The 16,957-nt window shown below is 39.2% G+C and overlaps 11 protein-coding genes across 11 annotated transcripts; 5 read left to right on the top strand and 6 right to left on the bottom strand.

Annotated features, from left to right (window-relative positions):
- Positions 1-145: 145 nt before the first annotated feature.
- Positions 146-1,055, top strand: JH06_0642 (GDP dissociation inhibitor GDI1; the record flags this gene model as incomplete). Its single annotated transcript, XM_014674246.1, has 4 exons — positions 146-303; positions 380-436; positions 467-952; positions 983-1,055. 4 exons carry the CDS (start codon positions 146-148, stop codon positions 1,053-1,055), a joined length of 774 nt encoding a protein of 257 aa, XP_014529732.1.
- Positions 1,056-1,092: 37 nt separating this feature from the next.
- JH06_0643 (transmembrane and coiled-coil domain-containing protein) lies at positions 1,093-1,853 on the bottom strand (the record flags this gene model as incomplete). Its single annotated transcript, XM_014674247.1, has 7 exons — positions 1,093-1,191; positions 1,222-1,263; positions 1,296-1,401; positions 1,432-1,523; positions 1,556-1,641; positions 1,672-1,749; positions 1,784-1,853. 7 exons carry the CDS (start codon positions 1,851-1,853, stop codon positions 1,093-1,095), a joined length of 573 nt encoding a protein of 190 aa, XP_014529733.1.
- Positions 1,854-1,919: 66 nt separating this feature from the next.
- Positions 1,920-3,306, top strand: JH06_0644 (protein phosphatase 1B; the record flags this gene model as incomplete). Its single annotated transcript, XM_014674248.1, has 9 exons — positions 1,920-1,988; positions 2,014-2,124; positions 2,159-2,272; positions 2,304-2,401; positions 2,435-2,489; positions 2,520-2,747; positions 2,778-3,047; positions 3,079-3,191; positions 3,222-3,306. 9 exons carry the CDS (start codon positions 1,920-1,922, stop codon positions 3,304-3,306), a joined length of 1,143 nt encoding a protein of 380 aa, XP_014529734.1.
- Positions 3,307-3,622: 316 nt separating this feature from the next.
- On the bottom strand, positions 3,623-4,144 carry JH06_0645 (hypothetical protein; the record flags this gene model as incomplete). The annotated part of the gene is made up of 4 exons (XM_014674249.1): positions 3,623-3,765; positions 3,795-3,988; positions 4,015-4,078; positions 4,108-4,144. 4 exons carry the CDS (start codon positions 4,142-4,144, stop codon positions 3,623-3,625), a joined length of 438 nt encoding a protein of 145 aa, XP_014529735.1.
- A 491-nt stretch (positions 4,145-4,635) lies between these two features.
- On the top strand, positions 4,636-5,244 carry JH06_0646 (ribosome recycling factor; the record flags this gene model as incomplete). Its single annotated transcript, XM_014674250.1, has 3 exons — positions 4,636-4,845; positions 4,878-4,969; positions 5,001-5,244. 3 exons carry the CDS (start codon positions 4,636-4,638, stop codon positions 5,242-5,244), a joined length of 546 nt encoding a protein of 181 aa, XP_014529736.1.
- Positions 5,245-5,405: 161 nt separating this feature from the next.
- On the top strand, positions 5,406-7,034 carry JH06_0647 (hypothetical protein; the record flags this gene model as incomplete). Its single annotated transcript, XM_014674251.1, has 4 exons — positions 5,406-5,769; positions 5,799-6,016; positions 6,047-6,312; positions 6,341-7,034. The coding sequence occupies 4 exons, from the start codon at positions 5,406-5,408 to the stop codon at positions 7,032-7,034; spliced, it is 1,542 nt and encodes a 513-aa protein (XP_014529737.1).
- Positions 7,035-7,071: 37 nt separating this feature from the next.
- JH06_0648 (serine/threonine-protein phosphatase) lies at positions 7,072-10,581 on the bottom strand (the record flags this gene model as incomplete). Its single annotated transcript, XM_014674252.1, has 14 exons — positions 7,072-7,286; positions 7,461-7,578; positions 7,609-8,120; positions 8,151-8,341; positions 8,372-8,482; positions 8,570-8,596; positions 8,632-8,828; positions 8,858-8,972; positions 9,004-9,185; positions 9,217-9,594; positions 9,623-10,054; positions 10,084-10,182; positions 10,270-10,459; positions 10,490-10,581. The coding sequence occupies 14 exons, from the start codon at positions 10,579-10,581 to the stop codon at positions 7,072-7,074; spliced, it is 2,859 nt and encodes a 952-aa protein (XP_014529738.1).
- Positions 10,582-11,381: 800 nt separating this feature from the next.
- On the bottom strand, positions 11,382-12,134 carry JH06_0649 (hypothetical protein; the record flags this gene model as incomplete). The annotated part of the gene is made up of 4 exons (XM_014674253.1): positions 11,382-11,433; positions 11,456-11,566; positions 11,596-11,963; positions 11,994-12,134. The coding sequence occupies 4 exons, from the start codon at positions 12,132-12,134 to the stop codon at positions 11,382-11,384; spliced, it is 672 nt and encodes a 223-aa protein (XP_014529739.1).
- Positions 12,135-12,957: 823 nt separating this feature from the next.
- On the top strand, positions 12,958-14,694 carry JH06_0650 (hypothetical protein; the record flags this gene model as incomplete). Its single annotated transcript, XM_014674254.1, has 7 exons — positions 12,958-13,037; positions 13,069-13,303; positions 13,334-13,518; positions 13,549-13,693; positions 13,722-13,821; positions 13,850-14,306; positions 14,337-14,694. 7 exons carry the CDS (start codon positions 12,958-12,960, stop codon positions 14,692-14,694), a joined length of 1,560 nt encoding a protein of 519 aa, XP_014529740.1.
- Positions 14,695-14,784: 90 nt separating this feature from the next.
- JH06_0651 (S-adenosyl-methionine-dependent methyltransferase) lies at positions 14,785-15,715 on the bottom strand (the record flags this gene model as incomplete). Its single annotated transcript, XM_014674255.1, has 6 exons — positions 14,785-14,804; positions 14,834-15,129; positions 15,160-15,215; positions 15,246-15,395; positions 15,428-15,547; positions 15,572-15,715. The coding sequence occupies 6 exons, from the start codon at positions 15,713-15,715 to the stop codon at positions 14,785-14,787; spliced, it is 786 nt and encodes a 261-aa protein (XP_014529741.1).
- A 23-nt stretch (positions 15,716-15,738) lies between these two features.
- JH06_0652 (hypothetical protein) lies at positions 15,739-16,558 on the bottom strand (the record flags this gene model as incomplete). Its single annotated transcript, XM_014674256.1, has 5 exons — positions 15,739-15,894; positions 15,925-16,042; positions 16,071-16,184; positions 16,216-16,436; positions 16,469-16,558. 5 exons carry the CDS (start codon positions 16,556-16,558, stop codon positions 15,739-15,741), a joined length of 699 nt encoding a protein of 232 aa, XP_014529742.1.
- Between the last annotated feature and the right edge of the window lie 399 nt (positions 16,559-16,957).

Raw genomic sequence — 16,957 nt, forward strand, 5'->3', positions numbered from 1 at the left:
GTCAAATTTGTTGAGTATGATTCAACGTATGCATTGTAAAGCACTGCTTCAAGCAATTGAGGACAAATCTAAACACTCTCGTTCCTCTTCAGACTCGGTATTGATCCATTCCTCTTCTTCTCTTTCTCAATCGTCGACGGTTTCTATGGAGGATATATATGAAAAGTATGGGATTAGTGAGGGATCTCGAGGATTTTTGGGTCATGGAATGGCCCTGTATGGTAATGACGAGTATCTCGAGGAATCTCCAAAGGAAACATGCTCTCGTATTCGACAGTATCTTTCTGTTATTTTCTTCAATTTGTAGATATATGAAAACTGTTTCAGAAAAAGGAAGCCCATTTGTATATCCTCGTATGGGCAAGCAACAATTATGCAGTTTGTTAAAAGACCATTTGGAAGAAAAGAAAGAGTATTGTGATATTATGTTGCAGCAGTAAGTATGAGGAGGGCTATTTAGAGTCAGATTATCCAAACAGCTTGTGTTTGAGAATGATTCCGTTGCTGGTGTTGTTGTGGGAGAAAAGGCAGCTCGTGCTCCGGTTGTAATTGGTGATTCGACGTGGTTCCGTGATGATCGTCAGAAGAAGATCGGAAAGGTGGTACGTTCTATTTGCCTTTTAAATCATCCTATCGAAGGATGTGAATCTGGGGCTTCATCTGTGATTGGCTTTTTCAAGAAGCAGTTAGTGAAAGCAGGGTACAAGGTTCATGACTCTGATATCAACGCTTTATGTCTATCATGGAAAATGAAGGTCTGTCCAAAAGGCATTTATGTCGTGATTCTCTCAACTACGGTAGAGACACAGAAGGCCAGCAAGGAACTAAAGCCAGCAATAGATCTGCTTGGAAATATTCTTGAACAGTTTGATAGTGTAACAACATTGTATCGGAATAAAAAGGCAACCAGAAAGCAAGGTATTCACATCTTTCGTTCACTTGATGCATCTGTGTAATTGAAGAGGAGTAAGATGATGAATAGGACTTTAGAAAGTGTTGCAGAGGACGTTTTGGATATCGTAAACTCGATTGTCCCTGCTGAAGAAGTGATGTAACATATGGTCGTATTTGTTAGAAACACAATCCCACTAATTATTTATACACCTTATTCACTCTCTCTTCCATTTCTTCCATTGAGGGGAAGATGTTCTGAGAACCACGAGGAGCCTGAGTGCCTAAAAGCATCTTAATCTACATATGAATAGAAACAAATATATGGACTGTCTGACGGAAAGCCATGTTGCAGAGGAAGTAAAGACCAGACTACAGATAAGCAAACTTGCTCATCGACATACCATAGCACAGTCTGTGTAATCAGTTCCTCGAAGACGTCCATGAAGCATACCGCGAATAAGAGCAAAAGGAGTGAATGGAAGTTTGGCAACCACCACACCATCATAACTAGAGATTAGACGAGAAAGAGACATGTACTATGATCTGAAAACTCCGAACAACATCATCATCGTCATAGACAGGATCATAGTAGATCTAAACGACATTCCTGTCATCTGCTGTTTAAATGACTACAAAATAACAATCACAACTATGAACTCACGGATTCCTCATCCTTCAGCTTCTGAACCAGCTTCTTGTGTTTCTTCTCCTCGCTTGCTGACACAATCATGTCTTTCTTCTTCTTCACTACACTCGTAAGTGAAAAAGACCCATTACGCTCTTCACTAACCTTCGTGAGGTTTCTCTTCGCTTCCTTATACTCAGGCTTGTTGTACACAAGAATATAGGCGAGAACTAGATACTTGAGGAGAAAGAGGTCTCTCCGTACATTCGGAAATAAAGTTGACAGCAAGCGAGAGGAGGACCACAGAGAGTGATTCACGGAGATAATGCGTCATTGGAGAATGAGAAAAGTGAATTGTCCACTTTCAAGATTCTGGATGGAGGAAAGTTCGTAGAATGGAATGTCCTTATCGGGTACAAGGTTGTATTCGAAAGCCTTGCAATGGGGAAATTTGAACAATTCGATGATGGTTATAGGGAAAGAGGGATTTGTAGTATTTCTATAAAGAAGGAAGAATGGAGATGATTCGAGTTCAATTCATTTCCAGAAATAGTCCCTATTTTTCAAGCGACGCAATTGATGTTATTACCAAATCACCCATCGTTGTAAGAACAGTAGTATTTGACTTTATGGATGTAGGAAATGGGAGCATTCTTAGACAAACCACTGACTGACAAGACTTGTGATTCGCAAGAGGCCAATGGCATGAGGGCATACAGCTGTTCAATGCAAGGGTGGAGAATCACGATGGAGGTTTGCGTGTATCTGGTGTTTTGATGCTCAGGATACGCATGTAATCAACACAAGTCTGGAAGGAAACGAGCAAACAGCCTTCTTTGGAGTCTTTGATGGCCATGGTGGGACATATACCTCAGAATACTGGTTTGTCTTTTCTTTCTTCGTGTAATTCGGTAGCCGTAATCGTTTACTCCCTAATATCCTTTCACAGCCGGAGTATAAAGGAAAAGATGTTAAAGTTGGATTTGAACATTAAGTGTAGACAACACCTGACGATTATAAAACGATTATGCGAAAAGGGTTTTTGGCGATGGATGCTGAATTAAGAACAAAACAGGTCGAGAATGAGAATGACCGCAGTGGAAGCACTGCTATTACTGCTTTTGTGACTCCAGACCATATTATTGTAGCAAATTGTGGAGATTCACGTTGTGTTTTGGCCCGTGATGGAGGAGCAATTCCTTTAAGCACAGATCACAAGCCAGTGAATGTGATTTCTGTATCAATCTATTATCCGTAGCCTTCCGAACGAGATCGCATCAACGCAGCAGGTGGAACTGTGATGGCAGGTCGTGTTAGAGGCGATCTTGCTGTGTCTCGTGCTCTTGGTGATTTCCCCTTCAAATGCAACGACTCTCTTCCTCCTGAGAAGCAGATGGTGTCTCCTGAGCCTCAAATCCTGGTGATTGATCGTGCGGAAAAAGATGAGTATCTGATGTTTGCATGCGATGGTATCTGGGATGCCATTCCTGAACCTCAGGAATGTGTGACTATTCTTCATGATTTGTTGGTGAGTGGAAGAGGTGTTGAATGACATGCAGAAGTCTTCTGTGTCGGTAGAAGTGGCTCTATCTGATTTGTTCGATCTCTGTCTGGAACGTAACTCCAAGGATAATATGACGGTTGTATTAGTACTCTTTAAGAATGCTCCACAGTAGTATTGGAAGGATATAATGATTTGTAGACCAGATGAAGAACTAATTGATAAAAGATTACAGCAAAAGCAGGAAGAAAAAGCTAAGGGTATAGAAAAGGAGATTGTTTTCTAATCAGATTAGTAACATAGCTGCACGATTGTTTGTTTGGATGTATATAGCAAACATTCAATTTCTTACGAAAGAAAGATGTTATACTATTTGATGGGGAGGCAGTTCGTTTTACTGATGTTCTCTTCTTTGGTATAACCTTCTCTGCAGTTGTTGAGTGTATGGGTTTACCTTTTTTCTCCAAAGGAGGTTCTTCTATGTCGTCTTCGAGGCCCCACTTCTTCTTCTCTCTATCGATTAATCCATCCTTTAAACAAGACAATGGTTTTATTTCCAAACTCTTTGGAACAATACTAGGATAATATTCATTTCACTATATCTACTTTAATGCTTTCAATAGACCATTGAATAATGAAGGAGAGATGTATCTTTCCATGAGTCGAACTGCTTCCAAATGACATAGAGCCTCTACTTCTGTATGAGAGTGAGTTGGATACTTCTTCAACAACGAGTCCAGAATCACTAGAATCGAGAGTGCCAGAAAAACATACCAGGCTCTGCTTTTGCTACACGACTTTTCAACCATTCAATACATTTTGTTTCGTCAAATCGATAATACTTGTTGCCACTATTCTCCTTTACATCACATATTCTATCGATTGAATTTAGGACATTCTCATTATGTTGTAAAAGAGAAGCATCTTGTGCAAGAGAGGGAAGAAACACATCACCTAAAGGGAGATATCTACTTCAAAACTATAAAGAAGTTACAACTTTGTTGAATCACTCTTGTCAAAAAAGGGAATACATAGGAAAAGAGGGTGAATTCGTGAAGCTAGATAAAGTGATCCATCTATGCATTACAGTGAGTCCCAAACAATACCTTGTATAACCTGGTCATTTACAAACCAACTAGAGGGATCATCATCAATTCTTGTAGTCTCAAGAAAAGAACCGTTATCGAATATATAACAAGCTTCTTTTCCTATCGGATACATATGAATTGTATTTCTACCTGTTGCTGGGTGGAGTAGATGCGTCACTACAAGTTCGGATTCTGGACCTATAAATTAACTATAAATACTATATGAAATCACTTGATGACTCCAAAAGATAGACAGAGCATGTACTCATCTTTTAAATGTTTGTGCGTGTTTCTAGTATGTGTTTCTACGGTTGTTTAATTCAAGAGTTCCAAATTCCTGTGGTGCAAACGGTGAAGATGAGCATCACTTCCCCAACGAAGCGATTTTTTGGAAAAAAGAGTAGCTTCATAGTAGAGAATATCAATGTATAGATACAGAGAAGAATAAAAAGGCAGTACCAGTGGAAAACGTTCCCACCATCGATTTTACATTAGTTCAGGCAGATATGATGATATCCTAACAATATATGATTGAATTGAATGATTTCCCTAACGATCAGAAGATCTCTACTTATTTGGCGAATTCCTATACTAAAATTCAGGCATCTCGGTTTGATCCCCGAATGATTGAACAAATGAAGGTCGATATCGGAACAAAATCGGCTCCTCTGAATTCCATTGCGCAAATCACAGCAAAGACACAGATTTCTTTCTTGATTACTCCCTTTGATCCTAGTGTAGTGATTAAAATGGATGACTGACTTTGTAGAATGCACCCTTCCTTCTGAAAGCTCTCAAATCGAGTGACCTCAACTTGAATCCACAGATGGACAAGAATGCAGTTCACATTCAAGTTCCTAAGTTGGTTTTATATTGGTTTGGTTACTCATAGAACAACGAAGGAAACACGTCAGAAACTAATCAAACAGGTTGGTACTGAATGTGAACAGCAGAAAGGCAAATTGCGAAATGTTCGGAAGAAGTATATGGACAAGATTCGCTTGATTGAGAAGAGCAAGACAGTATCGAAAGACGATATTGAAAAGATGAAGAAGAAAATTGATGCAATATCTGACTCGGTGACAAAAGACATGACAGAAATGATGAAAAAGAAAGAAGAGTCACTTGAGATTTGATTGGCTGAACGGGTCTTTCCCTCCTTTTATCTTGGTTTTCTAATTTCCTTTTGTTTCTTTGAACGGAACCATGTCAGATGAAATGCTGACGGACATTCGAATGTATTCTCGTATCGTTTCCTGAACTCAATTCACACACAGTTCGCATTCTTCAAGATGACATGGTAAACAAGGATACAGTGACGAAACAAGAAGAGAAACTTCAAACTATGACTGAAGAAATGAAGACAACAGACGCAGATTATCAAGATGAGCAGCTGCTGAATATGCAATTAAATTGTGAACACAATTCCCTAATGACAAATCTATCTCATGTACTGAATCAGCGAAATAGTCTTCTGTTGGAGTGTGAGGGTCTAAAAGATACCATTACAATCCTTACAAGTCAAATGGATGAGATATCACATCAAGTGGAGTTGGAACAACAGCAACGAGATACAATCGCAGAGTGTGTCACTCAATGTGGGGATAAATGGAACTCTTGGTGCGTTTCATTGCAGGATCTGGAGAAAGAGATTTCGTATCGTAGTGATTACAAGTCAAATGAAGAGTAGTATTAAAAGAGAAACAGGATCTTCAAAATAAGGTTTCTACTCTTCATAACCAGGTCCAACAAATCCAAACGGGATATGATTCCCTTGAGCAGAAGCATAACAGTCTGAAAAATCAACTCGAAACACTGAAGAAGAGTTCAAAGGATATTCAACGACAGCAGAAACAGATAGAGTCGAGAAATATGAACTACAATCAAGAGCTTACTGTTATTCATAATGTAAGAATGACTCAGAATCATTCAGCATAGCAATATCTAGCCACCCAACAGTCAATTGAGGGTCTCCGTGAAGAAAGAACGCAATTTCAAATGGGAAAAGATCAAGAGGACTGTCAAATAAAGCTACTGCATGAGCAAGTAACGGCAGCTCTCCAAGAGCGAAAGACGGAGAAGAGTGAACAGCAGAAGGAACTGGAAGGAACTCATAAAGAAACAGAACAATTAGTAGAACAGAAGAAAGGACACTTGTTGACCTTGAAGACGTTGAAAGAGCATATCACTGCATTAGAAACAGAGTTGCTATTATGGTTTCATATAATATAGAGTACAGAGAATCCAAGCATCAATCACCGATGAGCAGCAACAGATCGAATCATATCAACATGAGATCACATCATTAACAGAACGACAATCCTCTTTAAATGATGAGAAAGCTAGTTTACAAGAGAGGATGAACAAGGCCATAGAGACAAAGACACAGCTGACCAATGTATGCTCCCAAGTGGAACAACGACAGAAAAGTCTTGATGAAAAGTGTCAGCAACATGCTCAGGAGTTGAAACAACTCGAGAGTGAAAATGAAGAACTTGCTTGTCAAGAACGCTTGGTCAATGATCTACAAAGACTTCAGAATGAAGTACTAGCAAAACGGAAAGAGCGAGATCAAGTTCAGAAGAAGGTTGAAGAGGTCCAGACTGTGAAAGATGCTATCAAACATCTTGAAGAACAGATTACTAAGGAGAAAAAAAGACGGGAACACAAACGAAATGAAGCAGTAAAACTGAAAAAGGAGGAACTGAAGCGACGAGAAGAGCGATTGGTTCAAGAAAGGAAAGAAGCAGAGGAGGAGGGACAACAGAGGTTGAATAAGGCTATAGAATCAAATGGTTTGTATGGTGTTTGTAACTCAATAGTCAGTAACAAACATAACAGATACCACCAACCCGATCTCGCGGAATTAACCTCAATTCTGATCCATATTTCAGGAACACCGTTCCTGCAGTTTGTTGAGGATTGATCCCAGAACCATCTAGTATCAATAGGAACAATCATCTCTACCATTTGTAATAATGGCACTTGTAGCAGCCTGAACTCCAAACTACAATGAAAAGAACAGCACAAGTCACTACTTGTTGAGCAGCAAACTTTAGAACTGCAAGAAAGGGAGCGGATTCAGGGATGCTAATCCTAATTCCTAAGAAACTAAAAGCAAAAGCATACACCTTATAAGGAAGCTTGGGATCCGAAGTCAATGTAATCTTAAAAGAGACTTTTCCCGACCTAAAGAAATGAAAATAACAATATTGATTTACATCAACAAACAAATATGAGGATAGTAATAAAAGACACTAAATATTATTCTGCCGAATTTTCTTGAGAGTGTATTCGAGGGACTCCAGATTCTACATATCACAACAGCAGTTGAGAACTACTTCTTCAACACGGTCGGTAATTGCCTTGTATAGCTCATACCGAGCTTTTGTCTTCTCATTAGGTGTTGCATGAATAAGACGATCATGATAGGAAGGAAGCAGATCAGAGAAGTCGATGGGATCACCATACTAAAATCATAACTAGAATGAAAATAGTACAATGCAATAAATCGTATTCCCAGAAGTTGGAAATCTCCGTACCAAACGCAAATCTTCGTCTTCAGGCATCAGTTTTTCCATATTCAAGTGATAGTATGGAAGTACAATCAATCTCCCATTATTGACTCCATCCTTGAAAGTGCAAGTGCAATCTTCCCCTGCCCCATCCATAATAGCGTCATAAACCACCTTCCCAACACCCCACTTCATAGGACCCAAGTCGCGGCCTGGAGGAGCCGTTCGGCCACTGGGACGGAAACGACGGCCCTGTGCATCCCGACAACTCTTGAGTTGATCCTGATACGTTCTTCCCTCAGGACACAAATGTACCCAATCTCCATACTTCGCTCTTTGGGTGAAATTCGAGAGAGCAATCTGATCCACACCTCCATTCCGATCCACTGGCATAATCTTCACAAGGCTTGATGCCATAGACTTAAGAAAAGTGCTGAACATGATTTCCTGAGCACCCAAGTTCCAAAACCCACAATTACGAGGTTCAAACAAATACTCTACAAATGAATCAAGGGTTCATATACTACTGAAAGGAATAATACTTGGAACAATACTGGCAGTATCAAGAACAGAGACATGATTACATACAGTAAGCAAACCAACACCTTTTGGACGTTCTATCGCCTTGAGCAAACTTTGAATGTTGTAGTGATTGGTGGTATTCATCACATTAACAACATACTGCATCGACCATTGAATAAGAATAATATTCAATGCTCTAAAAATTACACCACCTCACAAAAAGTACCGAGTGAACTTCAGAAATGGACTTTCCTTTCCTGAGGGTTTGATGCGAGGATCAATCCGGTTTCTCAGTTCATGAGGTCGGTTTGATGACATATACTCTCGTACCTTATATCTACTGTTCAAAAACTACGAAACGATACTCACCCACAAATCCCTTCCAATGCACTCAAACCCAACAAAGACGCTGGAAGCACCTTACACGTGAAGGTACGAAGCATCTGTGTGCCTTTCACCAACAAACACAATACAATCTAAAGCGACATAAAGAGTGCATCCCCATCGATCTCTTTCCACAATGATTTATCGTTCTTCAGACACTCAATAATCCTAACCACTTGTTCTTGAACATTCTTAACAGGATCAGCCTTCAACGCTTTCAACATATCATAAACTTCAATGAACTCTTCTCGTTTTGTTTTCACAATAGGAAGAATTGACTTCAGAATAGTCACAAGCATCTACAGTTCACCTCAGTCAAAAGTTCTACTTCACGGTGCATATAAGACATGTCTTTGAGTTCCATGATCTCCTTCATAATCTGATGCGTAGCTTCGTCACTCAGTGAGATTGCATGTTCCAACACCTCTTTCACCTGTTCAGCTCTATCAATTACCTTATTTTCTTCATTCCTACGTTGTTTTCCTCACGGCATGAGCCTGATCCGTTAGACCAAGATGCATGATGGGAAGAATGATCTCCTGAAAGAGTTGAGGTGAACTAACCTGAGCCAGAGCAGGAAGCTGTTTCATGATCACAACCTGGACACGCCAATTAAAGGTATTGGCTTGAAGTCGTAACGCCAAACGAAGAATGACCTATGCTTTCACAACAAATCAGAAATGTAACTCCACTCAGACGACGTCGATTGGGTTCTGTGAGTACAGGGAAGAAAGAATGAACTGCTTGCATTACAGAAGTTACAATTTCTGCAGTGTCACTTTCCAGGAGGTTTTCGGCAAAGGGTACCAAATATTCCTCTGTGGCATCTGTACCAATCAACGAAGCGACTTCACCTAAAGAGGCTGCAAGTGATTGTTTCACATACATTGAAGGAATGGTGATGAGTTCAGTATAACAGTCACATAATTGACTCCATCCATCGTTTCCCAGGGCCCGAAGCACAGCTGGAAATGTGAAAGCACACTGATAGCTAATATCGTAGTCGTCAGTCTCTTCAAGAGCATCAGGAAGTGAAGCATACAGATGAATCGCAGATTCCGATAACTAGTGATAACACTGAAACCACACATACTAGAGAACGTGGCAACACACCCATTACATAACCCAGATTCAACTTCGCTGCTTGTCGAACCCATTTAGATGAATCCTCCATTGCGATTAGAAGAAGTTGGAAGACACGACTCTGACTGTTCTCGTCATTTGTGTTCTGAGCAATAGTCTTTAACTCCTCAACGGCTGCTTTTCGTATGATCCATAGTTTGTGACTAGTACAACTTGTGAAGAGACTCAGAAGACCGTTCATATGAATAGGAGGAATGTTCTTGGAGAAAGAAGCAATGGTAGAAGGAAGAACCTTGAGCAATTCCAGAGATCCGATAGACTTTAACACTGTCATTTCTGGGAGCAAATAAAGAGCATTAACATCTGAAGAAAAGAGGGGACACAATTGAAGAACCAGATTACAACCCAGAATTTGGACATTCTCATTACTGGAATGAAGTAACTACAATTCAAAAAGAAGAGAGACCAAACTTCAAGGACATGAGACAAAATTAAATCATTTATCAGAGATTGTGGAAGATAGGTTACTAAGGTACAGAACTCCTTAGTGAATACTTCAATAACATCTTTCTATTTGTTAGTCTCCCTCAACAACAAAACAGAATCAGAATGACTGATAGCAATAGACATTAACAACGGCACTAAATTAACACAAACGGAACACGTCTCGTCCATATCAGTCTCTGAAAAAAGTTTCACAATCCTAGTAACAACGGTCAAGAACTCAATAATCACCTCGTCTTCCTTATCCTGTGCAATCACATCAAAGAGTGGGAATATTCGATCTCGAATGGTATCGATTTCCTTTCTTTCGACTAGTGACTTGATGAGACCAACATGTACAACACTAGAATTAAGAAGATCGAACCAATCAAACCGTTGGATACCAACATCTGAATAAATATATCGCTCAATACGATCAACATCCGAAAGAGACAGATCAACGGCGAATTCATCTAATATGGTCATGTTAAATCCTTCATGATAAGTCAGCCATCTCAATCCTACCATCTTCCGTGAAAGTGGCAGCAACATCATCATCGATAGATTCCATACTCCGTAGATACTTATTTGGCTATGTTAACGAAGCTAATAAGCAGAAAGTGGATCGATTGTTAACGTACTACGATTATCTGGTTAACTATTATTACGAATAATGTGGAAACTTTACTTCTTCCTTATCAGAAACAATGAAAACAAGAAAAACAAGTGAGAATAGTTGGATCTTGTAAACAGACAACATAAGATAATAACCAATTACATATTCACGATTATCATAAAAGTAGCATAAGCAGTTATGCTATACCATCACTATCCTCTACATCCTTCAAAAGCTCTTCGTCGCTGAAGGATTTATCAATATTTTCATCGATTTTCTATGCATTACAGTCCTTAGAAACACAGACCATTGGAATAGTTATTGCAGAAGCTTCTTCCTGGCTAATAATAGGTACAGGAGCTGAAGGTTCAGTTACAGATGGTGTGTTGATCCCTATTCCCCTCTTTTCCCTTCTATTTGTAAGAATGCGTTATATCGTCTTTACTCTCTCAAAAGAGCTTCGTATTCTTCTAATTCATCCTATACTCGTGATCAACGAGAGAAGTCATACATCAATGGAGGAAGCAGCTACTTGCTTTGCAATAACAGCAGCGACAAGTCCGATGACGAACAAAGAAATAACGATACTCAGAGAGATGATAACTATCGACATTTTGAGGATCTTAGATGTGACAAAAAAAGAACCGAATAGTGCTACAAACAAACAATCCTAATCAGTCGTTTGATGAGAGTTTCCATACTTCAGAACACAACGGTAAAAGCTAAAGATCAAACCAAAGAAACAAAGATACTTCATCAAGATTCACAGGTTCAGGGAGTAAACAAGACGAAATGGAATTGTTGCTAATGATGTCCACAAGGTCATCGATACTTTCCACCTTTATCTTCCTGATCCTACATCTTAGCAATATCTCAACAAGTACGGTTCGTCAGTCTCCTCAGCTCTCCATTCCATTACACTTTTAGTCCATCGTTCAAGTCCTGCATTTACAAACGGACCATTTTCTCCTTCTGGGAACCATTGTGTTGGTTCATTTCGAATTGGGCGTTTCATAACTTCAGCAATCACATCAGAGAAGAGAATAAAAACAGTGAAGTTATAAGGGAGATAAGAAGTCTGTGGAGATAACTTGACCAATAGGAATTCTAGGATCTTATTAAGTAGCGGCTCCATTGCTCCCTGCAAGTCTATCTTCAATAAACCAGACAAAAGGTAGATTCCCTCCTGTGACTTCTTGATGCATTCGCTAATGTCCATGTGAACAGGAAGCATGCTCTTAGTATATGTGATCTATAAATGAGTTCAAGAGGATGCTCCTACATTCAGATCATGAAGGACAGTTTCGATGAAATGACCATCACAAGGGAAGGTGTCACCAAGATCAATCGCAGAAGGGCTTTCACGTAACTTTGGAGATGAATGAGGATCATCTCCCTCCTGAGTTTCTTTCGCAGTCTCCATCTGTATCTCTTCATCACAAGAACACTGATTATCCTCAGTCTTTGGAATTGTCTGAACAGTGGGTGTTTGTACAGAAGAGGGAGAATCATCACTGTTTGAGTGAAGCAAGCGAATCAACTCTCCCAAGTCATTATCAGCCTACAATGAATGATAAGGAAAATTCGGACACTATGGAACAATAATACTTGCCCTCCATGTCGAAGAAGGGATTTACTCTTTCGAATGACTACTTCCGCAGCACTTCGATTGAGAGGCAATCCGAAAACAAATATAAGGTCAAACATTTCTAAAGTTTCATAAGTTAAAAAGTGAGGATAAGGAGACACTTCAATGCTTTGAAGAGAAGATGTTTTCGCATTTGAAAGTATTCTCTAGATTTAAAACCTGCTTAGCATATCAACGTCATATAGTTTGGAGTCGTTTGGTTCAATTGCCACATATCTACTTCATTACACTCCTTTATGTCTAGTTGTACCTAAATCGATTCATACTCTTCTGCACAGTTTTGATCACAAAGAGATCTACTTCTACAGACACGCTATAGACACTAAGTATTCGAATTTGTTCTCTGTGACATCTACAGATTACATAAACCGAGAAAGGAGCAATACAAGAACGAAGGCGATGCCTTCTTAAACCAACTCTCAAATGATGGAGTTAACGAAGTAGAGTTCCAAAAGAGTGTTTTCGTCTTTTGGACCCCTTGAGGATTTAAGGCACTGATCGTTTCAATGCACTGTGCCATCTGCGCAATCAAATTGTGTTACAATAAGATCCTATTCTTCTTATAGTGTGGATTCTGTAGTAATTCTTATTGATTTCTATGGTTCGTTCCTTTCGAGAAGAACTGGGAACTGCAATCAGGATACTTGATGCTTATGGACAGTGTGATGATGTCATCTGGTATTATTATAATTGTTAGATGACTCTATAGGCTAAATGATCTACTAATGACTGCTGATGAGAAGAGACTGCAAGCAATTTTCACGCCTTGCGATATTATCAACTCCTATAAGAACAATGACGAAATAATGTCCCCCTCACTCGAGTATCTTCGAGTTTTCTATCTTCAAAAGGACTATCAAGCGATTCTTCAGTTCCTCGAAAGGACAGATTTGCAACAGTTGTCGAATCGAGAGTTATTCTGGGCTGCTGAGTCTGCTTATCATGTTAGCACTGAAATTCTCGCTCACCAGTAGGTGTGGGTCAAAGAATCTATTCAACACTCGAATGAGGTTGTTGACATTGATCGATATGAAAGGGAACTATGTAATCGTCTCTCGGACAAATCGATCGATGCATTTTGCTCTTACTGTCTTGGACGCATCTGGGTGAGAACAAATGATAAACGCAGTACCAGTGTTTTTATTGAATCCATCAACAGGTATTCTCTGATTCACTTTGATAGTACTAGATTTCCGTATTTTTGGTCATGTTGGGTAGAGTTATCGTCTGTGATTCTCGATACTCAATCCTTCCAAGATACAGTCAAAGGCATTAATAGTCAGTTCTTTCTCAAGTATTTCTTCCAATTGTATACAACAAATCGGCTCTTAACAGTATTTCTGTTTCCTCTCTACTATGTAGTCCAAAGTCCCGATCAATCTCTTTAATACTCTTCAATCGATTTTTCCTCATAACTTTCACCTTGCAATTCAAGGTTGTACATATTACTACAATCACGATGGTAACTCCTTATTTTACCTAGGACCTAGATTACAATACCGCTCTCTCAATGATTCACTCCATTACCAACGAAGGACATCATTCCTCATCTGATATGCTATTGTATTATACTCTTTATTGTAACATTCTCTATTCATTGCATCGGATGAAGGATCTCTTCATTTTACTTCGTTCTGTTCATCCTTTGTCTCCTGCTCTTCCTCTACTTCAGGGAAGCTATTGGAGTTTGTTAGGTCAGCATGAAGAGGCTCTAGTTGCATTTACCGACTCGGTAAAGAGAATCCCTGATAACTATGATGGATGGCTTTTACTAGGACATGAGTATTTGGAACTGCATAAGGAGAAAGAGGCAGTTGCTGCTTATCAAATGGCAACTCATATCAACAGTCGCGATTATCGTGCATTTTTCGCATTGGCCCAGACATATGTGCAAGGAATCAATTCGGATATGGCCTATTATTATTTGATGAAAGCAGTATCACTTCAGTAGGTGAGAGTGGAAATCATGAACAATAGACCGAAGAAACCACGATTGTGGCTTGCATTGGCGGATTTCCATCAGAATCATAATGATTCAGCGAAAGCCTTGGATGCCTGGAAGAGAGGGTTGAACTGTGACGAATCGTTAGAAACACGAGAAGGGAGACTGTGTGCTTTGCGACTATGTGGAAGTTCTATTTCATTATCTGAACGATGGATGGAAAGTGTTGTGAGAACAAAGGATCCCTCAATTAGACTTCCTGAAGCTATGGATGTAGTGAAACGGTTGTTGGAGACTTATCTAATAAAACGAGAGTATCATAAGGGAGATCTCTTGTGTTCGAAGCTCATGGAAGTGTTTAATGATGTAAGGGATATTAGAGAGAATGAGTAATAGGTTGTTGCTCTTATCGAAATAGTCCATGAATTTGACGTACGTTTTAAGCAGTTCACTAGTGAATCGTCGAAAGTGGATGAGTCCGTCTCAATGGATTGTAGTGATTTCTCTGTTCGTAATAAACACCAGTAAATACGACCACAAGCAAGAATGAAAGGGAAAACATCACGTTCATAATAGGTATCTCCAATTTTATACATTGCCGGCAAGGCCTTTGGATTTGTATGCACAATATCACATGGAACAATGTGGAGATCTTCGTACCGATGTTTTGCTTCCTCCTGATCCAAGCATGACAAATAATGGACAACATCGACCTTATCCACTTCAGCATGCAAACCAGCATCAGTAAGAAAACCAGTCATTTCATCACAAGAGAAACCATGACAACAAGGTGGCTCTTTAATAGAACGGTGATAAACAGGAGAATGACTACACCTAAGAGAACAGTAACATGAAAACTCGTCAAGATATAAGTCGGCAATAATCAGACGTCCGTTTGGCTTCAGATACGATTTCTATAATCACATGAAGAAATCTACTCATACGAGGATTTGGATCATCGGCAAAGGATCAGGAATATGATGAAAAGCTTTAAGAGAAATAATGACATCAAATTTCTTTCCATCCAGCATATCTGGAGAATCAATAAAAGCACACTCAGAATGGAATACACTATCAAGACCTTTGTCATGTTTCTATATCGATGAAATCATACAAAAAGTCGTACAAACTTATCAAACCATACAATCATATTATCTGAAGAATCGACTCCTAGGCATGAAGCAAAACGGATTTGTTCATAGAGGGTCATTGAAAACGATCCAACCCCACAACCAAAGTCCTTTCCCTAAACGACTATGATAGTTCTTACCATAATGGAATCATCATTTGTAATCCATCCCTTTCGACAAATTGCTGATCCGATTTGCGTGGAGCACAGATCATGAATAGTACTTGTTTTAATGAACTGTGGCACAGTTTGATTGAACAATTCCCGAATTGATTCTTCCGTCATCAAGAAACAAAGATACAAAACAATTATGTCAATCCTCTAGGTGACTCAGCTTCTTCTTCCATTGGAGTCGTTTCCATCTGATCTGTCGTTTCTATACCAGATTGTATACTCTCTTCTTCGCTCTCCTCTTCTTCTTTTTCAACAATCTGCATACAAGACTCGCTTGCTTTCATAATGGCCTACTGTTCAACTATACTTGTTTTGCCTACTTCTTCTGCCTCTTCCATTTTCTTGCTTACCACATTCTGCACATGATGTTTCAATTGAACCGTTGTCAACATTCGTTGTTTTTTCACTTTTCCTTCTTCATCCAGCTTTTCTTTTAATCTAAATATCACTAACTCTTGAAGAATACCGTTTTCGCTCTTTTAACTCTTCTTGTAATCCTTCACAACGCTGTTCAAAAAGAGTTTTCTCCGCATGTTCAGGTTTTGTAGGTGGAAGATTAATCGAGTCGAATTGAGGAGTACTAATAAATCAATCATCGTCCACAACTATACCTAAAAGATGTGTAGTTTGCAATCGTTCCCTTGAGACTACTTATTTCCGATTCCAACCGATGGACATCAATCAGTACTTTATCAGCCTTTTCCATTTCTTCTTCAACCTTATCCATTGTCTTCTGTATATCTGCAAAGACAGATCGTGAAGTCGACTTCAATTTCAATAACAACATCTTTGTTTCTCGAATCCGTTTTATGTCGATCTCTTTATCGCTTTCCTGATCAATTAAGCTTCAAAGAAAGGCAATACACCATCCTTTGCAATTGTACATATATTATCTTTCATGCAATCAATAAGTTCGATTGCCTTCTCTGCCTCAACTTTACAGTCCGAACTCATTGATATGATTTCACAATGAAGAGAAAATGTTCCAACTTGATCTTCGATAAATTAAAGACGATGTTAAAATGTTTCAAAAGTCAAAAGCATTAGAAATCAATGATGATCAAATCACTTTCTATGGTTTTCCTAGAATCTTCCTCAATTCTTTTCCTTCACTATCTACAACACAAGGAATACGAAAATGAATTAGAGTTTCCACATTTCCCCATTTGTTTCAAAGTCCATATCTCCTCCAATTCAAACCCATGAGCAAGGCGATTGATGATCCAATGATTATTTCCATTCCTTCTGACTATATGCAGGAGGATGCAATTCGACGAGCAATTGCAAGTTCCAGCAATGATTATTGCAGTAGATCTGAGTGAAAATGAATGAGGAATAGCGATGTATACGTTT

Source organism: Blastocystis sp. subtype 4 (assembly GCF_000743755.1).
Source record: "Blastocystis sp. subtype 4 strain WR1 chromosome Unknown seqid_0013, whole genome shotgun sequence".
Lineage (NCBI taxonomy): Eukaryota > Bigyra > Opalinata > Blastocystidae > Blastocystis > Blastocystis sp. subtype 4.